Source organism: Perognathus longimembris, chromosome 13 (assembly GCF_023159225.1).
Source record: "Perognathus longimembris pacificus isolate PPM17 chromosome 13, ASM2315922v1, whole genome shotgun sequence".
NCBI classification, from domain to species: domain Eukaryota; kingdom Metazoa; phylum Chordata; class Mammalia; order Rodentia; family Heteromyidae; genus Perognathus; species Perognathus longimembris.
Genome location: NC_063173.1, coordinates 51,810,290 through 51,816,553, shown reverse-complemented (window position 1 = coordinate 51,816,553; position 6,264 = coordinate 51,810,290). Strand labels below are relative to the sequence as shown.

The window sequence follows — 6,264 nt, the reverse complement described above, 5'->3', positions numbered from 1 at the left end:
TTAGCTTCCAGTGTTTTTTATTCTCCATCTCCTTTTGGTTGTACTGGTTTTTGGAGCTGGCGAGTTGGCTTGACCTTTCATAAAGTGTGTAATATTTCTTTGTGATTTACGCATCTGGGATGAAAAAGTTATGGATTCTTGATTCCCTCCTGTAACTCCTTTCAGGGGTCTGTAGGTGGCATCCTTGGCTTGGCTTTGTGCTGGCTCCCGCTGGTTGGCCAGCGGGGACTTGTTTGTATCCTTGCTGCTGCATTTAACACCTGGCTATGAATAGGCTGTGGACTCAGCAGGGTGGGGCGCCTCAGGCCTTGTTTTCCTGGCTGGGAGCTGCTTGCCCCAGGGGAGGTTCCTCCCTCCTGGGTGGGACGACCTTTTCCTTGGTGGGAATTGGGTGTCCTCTGTATGGGGCGGTTTATCTGTCTCGAGAACTGTTTACTCTCCCATTTGATTGTTCTGTGCTGCTAGTAGCTGCTTGAAGCTTTTGGTTTGATTTTAGAAATTCCAGCTGCTGGAGAGTTGGCAGCCACAGGGTCAGTGGGACAGGGTGTGGAGGGGTGGGCACCTCTGGCTGAGTTTACCTGAGTCTGTGAGCTGCGGCCCGGGGGGGGGGGGTGTGGGGCGGGGGATGTTCTCCTGGGTGGAGCTGACTTTCACCATTCAGTTACTCTTGCCCTTTTCAAAGATGGCCCCTTCATCCTCACTTTCCCCTGGCCCACTTTAGTTCCAGTCTTCTCTGACCCGGTCTATGCCAGAGCCAAAGATGGGGCCTAGCTCTGGTGGTTGGGGAAGAGATACCCTCCAGATGCTGCTCTGTGGGTGCGAGTGAGAATGACTTTCATGGGGTAGTCATGCTTTCTCTGCGATTTTCAGCCTGTTCATGCTCAGCCTGCAATCCACATCTGTCTGCTGGCATCTGGAGGATTTCTTCCAGGTCGCCGCTGTGTGCTTTAGGTGCACAGAGTACCTGGTGCTGTGCAAGTGCCAACACTGGCATGGCAGTGGGATGCTGCCTGGAGCTCAAATCTGTTTTCAGGCCAGTAAAGTCAATTTTTCCTTTCTGGCCAGAATCCCTATACTGTTATAACTGACTTGGGCTGTCTTTCTCTGGAGTGGTAAAATTGGGATGTTGAAGGGAGCTTAGCTAGGGCTTTGCTGCTCCTCCACCATCTTCCTGGAAGTCTTCCAAATAATTCTTTTCACACAAGAACTTTTTAGTAACTTATGGAAATGTATTGACATCATTTTTAAATGGCTAATGCATTTAAAGAAGAGAAGAACTACAAGTAGGTAAAAGTTCATATATATATATGAAAATTTGATGCTGTGTTTTCAGTAACCATCCTGACATTCATTTTTCTTTTCTATCTTATGAGAACTTGCCTTAGAATAATGCTAAGTAAATCTATTTTAACTCCAATTCCTACAGCCTTTCAAAGACATTGACTAAAGATCTAATAATTGTATATGGTAAGAAATAAGATCACACACACTTCTTAGATGCTGTTGGTTTAATTGAAATATACTTACATTGTTTCAACTGTAAAATCACGAAGTGGTTTTTATTCTCCTAATGATGATCAGGCTTTGCCTTCAGTGGCCATGGAGGTGGGAAATCGCACCATCCTGACTGAGTTCATCCTGCTGGGCTTCTCCACAGATCCTCACTGGCAGCTGATCCTATTTGGAATATTTTTAGTTATCTACCTGTTGACCTTGTCAGGGAATATGACTCTGGTTATACTGATCCGGTTTGATGCCCGGCTGCATACGCCTATGTACTTTTTCATTGGAAGTCTATCATTTTTAGATTTCTGGTATACATCTGTGTATACCCCCAAAATTCTAGCCAGTTGTGTTTCAGAAGATAAACGCATCTCCTTGGCTGGATGTGGGGCCCAATTGTTCTTCTCCTGTGTTGTAGCCTACACTGAGTGCTATCTCCTGGCAGCCATGTCCTATGACCGCTATGTAGCCATTTGCAGCCCATTACTTTATTCAGCCACCATGTCAGTTTCTCTCTGTACCAGGCTGGTTGCAGGCTCCTACATAGGAGGATTTTTGAATGCCATTGCCCATACTGCCAACACTTTCCGGCTGAGTTTCTGTGGGAAAAATATCATTGACCATTTTTTCTGTGACGCGCCACCATTGGTAAAAATGTCCTGTACAGACACACGAGTGTATGAACAAGTCCTCTTGGGTGTGGTGGGCTTCACAGTGCTCTCTAGCATTCTTGCTATCTTCATTTCTTATTTCAACATCCTGCTGGCCATCCTGAGAATCCGCTCAGCCTCAGGAAGACGTAAAGCTTTCTCCACCTGTGCCTCCCACCTCATCTCGGTCACCCTCTTCTATGGATCTTTGCTCTTCATGTATTCAAGGCCCAGTTCCACCTATTCCCTGGAAAAGGACAAAATGGCTGCTCTGTTCTACACTGTGATCAACCCACTGCTCAACCCTCTTATCTACAGCCTGAGAAACAAGGATGTCAAGGAGGCCTTCAGGAAAGCGACACAAACCATACGACCACAATCTTGATGGCTATTGGTTTTGATGAATCCTGTTATTATCTTTATCCAAGAACTGAGGGGTTAATATGCTTGCAAAGACTTTTGTATTTCATTTCATTTAAACAAGTGATTTTGTAAATAATGAGATATTGAGATAATAAGATCTTTTGGCTATTCATATTTTGTTGTGATATGATCCATTTTAAGGCTGTTGCAAAGGGGCTTCAATACATTATATTACCCCTCTTTAAAGAACCAGATTTCTTTTTCATGAAATTCATTATGTTTTTAGACAGAAGTCATGGAGGAAAAAAGAAATCATACACTTTTGATCTCAAGTTTGATGAGTTAATGTGACTGGCTGAGGGGTAGATTTGGAATATTTTTGAAGATTTTTAGAAATCTTGGACTTTATGTTTTCAATGTCTTATAAACATTTCTCTTGAAAGAGGTGTTGCCTCTAATTTATTCCAACTGAGTAAATAAATCTATCTTTGTAAATCCATGCCTTCTACATCAATATAATATTAAGTGATATGTTCTGTCATTGTTTAGATTACAAAACAAAATAGCAACAACTGAATCTGTTATTAAACCATAAATAAATATTTGTTTTTAGGGTGTATATCTCCCTGGAGAGTATGTTCTAAGAAAGGAAGAGTGTACTCCAGAAAGAAATCTTCTGACTGGCTTAAGTCAATGTTACCTGGGTTGATAATATCTAACAATAGGAAGCATAGAAATAGGCAACCTCCAAGTCTACTCACATGACCCTGCGTTTTCCATTTTTCCTGATGAAGAATGACAAAATGAAATAACTAGAGCCTAATTTTTCTTGTAATTTTGACCCCAATCCAGAAACTTCAATGAGCATAATCAAAATTATTTAGACTGTATCCTGGGACAATAAATGACAATACATGTTGCTAAACACAAAGAATCCAGCCCTAGCCTTGAAATCACAAACCTTTAACATTCATAGGAACTTAGGAACTCACTTCCCCAGTGGTAGATTAGCGCATCTCATCTTGGTAGATCATTTCTTATCTTGTTACTCCTTAACTACAAACCATTGTGTGTCAGGTCCTTGGATAAATGCGATGCACTGATTAGCCAGTTATTTAGCAATTCTTTCTTGGAAGCCCAACAGGCCCACACTGTCGATGGTTTGGAATATTGCTTTGGGAGAACTCTGACAATGTTTTGGGTAAATTTTTCAGTCTATGTTCAAAAGAGTTATGTCATTCCTCAGCCCAATGCTAGTAGTATGGTTCCAACAGAATGATTTAACTACAGAAAAATAAAATGAAAACAACTTGGGAAATCATTGAGAGCACATGGCAGGTTTCATTGCAGTACCATTTACAAGAGCCTAAGTGAAGGAATATTACTAAAGTTTACAAATGAGAAGTTGATAGCTCAGAAGACAGAATTATATTACTGAACAGTTATATTTGAATTGATGAAAGGATATCACTAAAATGTCATTAAGATTAGAAATAAATATCATACTAGTAATTCTGGTCACTGAGCTCTTTGTGCTAGCAGCAGTTCTCTCTTATTTCCTCTTAGGTGCTGTGGTTTACCTGCACTTCACTTTCCTCTTTCTTCTAATAGATGCAATCTTGACATTCTACATTCCTCTGTGAATGAGGAGGCCCAGGGAGCAACCACAATTTAGGATACATTCCCTAAATGCCAACAATAACTCAGATTCACATCTACATCAGAATAAATTTGTAGGGAATATAACTTCTTCAACATGGTGAGAGAGAACAAAAGAATACTGAATCTTTTGAGAAACCTACTGTATTTACTATTTTTGCATTAAACCCCAGTAGTGCTTTGAAAAATGGAACTGATCTTATGGTTAATAATAGGGGTCATGGTCTAATGTCTAAACAAAAACAAAGAAGATAACACAATTTTTTTAGGCTAAATTTTCCTTCATGGAGTTTAATTTTTGAAAGACAGACATGCACCTTCCCTTGAGTAGCATTTTATCACTTAGCACTGCTCTTCAGAAAGGTCAGTGAATGGATCTAGGCTTCAGGCTGAGCGAGCTTGAAGAGTTTTCTCAGGGCTTCTTTCACGTCTTTATTTCTCAGACTGTAGATCATGGGGTTCAACATGGGGAACAACACAGTGTAAAAGGTAGAAACCACTTTGTCCCTCTCAAGGGAGTAGCTGGAACTTGGCCTAGAGTAGATATAGAGAATGGAGCCATAGTACAAGGTGACAGAGATGAGGTGGGAGGAGCAGGTGGAGAAGGCCTTGAGGCGGCCCTGAGTGGAGCGGATCCTCAAGATGGCGGCGATAATGAAGAGGTAGGAGGCTAGGATGAGCAGTGTAGGTACTATGACATTGGAGGCCAGGAGAAAGTAGAGAACTGATTGGTAGCTGTCATTCACATTGCATGCTAGCTTGACCAGAGGTGGGACATCACAGAAAAAGTCATCGATCACATTGCCAGCACAAAAATCCAATGTGAATGTGTTGCTGGTTAAGATGATTGCATTGACAAACCCCCCTGTGTAGGAATATAGAACCAAACAGATGCACAAGCTCCTTGACATGACCTGAGCATAAAGCAAAGGCTTGGAAATAGCCACATAGCGGTCATAAGCCATAGTGGCAAGCAGGTAGCACTCACTGTAAGCTAGGCCGGCAGAAAAGAAGAACTGAGATAGACAGCCAGCAAAGGAGATGCTCTTATCTTCAGAAATACAAGTCAGGAGAATCTTTGGTGTATAGACAGAAGAATACCAGAGATCCAGAAAAGAGAGGTTTCCAATGAAGAAATACATGGGTGTGTGCAGGCGGGAGTCATTGCAGATCAGCACGATAAGGGTGGTGTTTCCCAGCAAGGTTGCGGAGTACACTCCAAGGAAGAGGATGAAGAGGACCAGCTGCATGGCAGGGTCTGTTGTGAAGCCCAGCAGGATGAACTCAGTTACAGTGTGGTTGCCTCTCTCCATGGCTTACAGATTTCGGATCTGCAGATGGAGAAGGATTTCATTGCTTCCATCAACAGACAATATGAACATTCTTTATGCTAAGTCTTTGGTATTTGAAAATATTAATAGGGAATCTTACCTGGTTTGGGCGACTGATAGAAACTTTCTGAGTTTAGTACATTGGTTACAATGAGTGTGAAAATAAAATTAGAGTGATTATTCCTTTTTTCAAAGGTTTTTTTTTTTTTTTTTGCTTCAGGCAATGCTTTATTTCTGGTGTTTGAACTGTTGGTATTTCCTAGGCAGGTTCTTTACCACTTGAGCTACCACCCTTATGTTTTCTGATTTACTTTTATTTTGGCTAGAGACTTGTGTTCTTTTCTCAGGGCTATGTTTTGACTTACATTCTCTATGTAAGTTTCCTGCATATAAAGCAAAAAAAAAAAAAAAAAAAAAAAAAGAACAGGCAAATACTCTTGTTAAGGAAAAAGTGGATGAAGGGATAGTAATGTGTCAGAAAATAACTAAATTCAGATACAGAAAAGAAAAGAGACCTATTTTTCATTTCTCAGCTAGAAAAATACAGGTCTTAAAGATTCTATAAATTCAGAGGGTCTCTATGGCTTAGTGAGTAATGTAATTGTGATTTTACCTAACGATAGAAGTTGTCTCACCTCTAGCACTCTAGAAAATTTTATCCCATCTCATATTTCCAGATGAAGGGGATGTTTGAAAAAGCATGGTGACAGTTAAGACCAAAAAAATTAATCTATCTTTTTGTTTAACATAAAAATAGA

General features: G+C 40.9%; 2 protein-coding genes across 2 annotated transcripts; one reads left to right on the top strand and one right to left on the bottom strand.

The window, feature by feature from the left end:
* The first annotated feature begins 1,575 nt into the window (after nucleotides 1-1,575).
* Nucleotides 1,576-2,538, top strand: LOC125362080 (olfactory receptor 9G4). Its single transcript, XM_048360735.1, has one exon. It carries the CDS (start codon nucleotides 1,600-1,602, stop codon nucleotides 2,536-2,538), a length of 939 nt encoding a protein of 312 aa, XP_048216692.1. The 5' UTR covers nucleotides 1,576-1,599.
* A 2,014-nt stretch (nucleotides 2,539-4,552) lies between these two features.
* On the bottom strand, nucleotides 4,553-5,488 carry LOC125362567 (olfactory receptor 1013-like). Its single transcript, XM_048361387.1, has one exon. It carries the CDS (start codon nucleotides 5,486-5,488, stop codon nucleotides 4,553-4,555), a length of 936 nt encoding a protein of 311 aa, XP_048217344.1.
* Nucleotides 5,489-6,264: the final 776 nt, after the last annotated feature.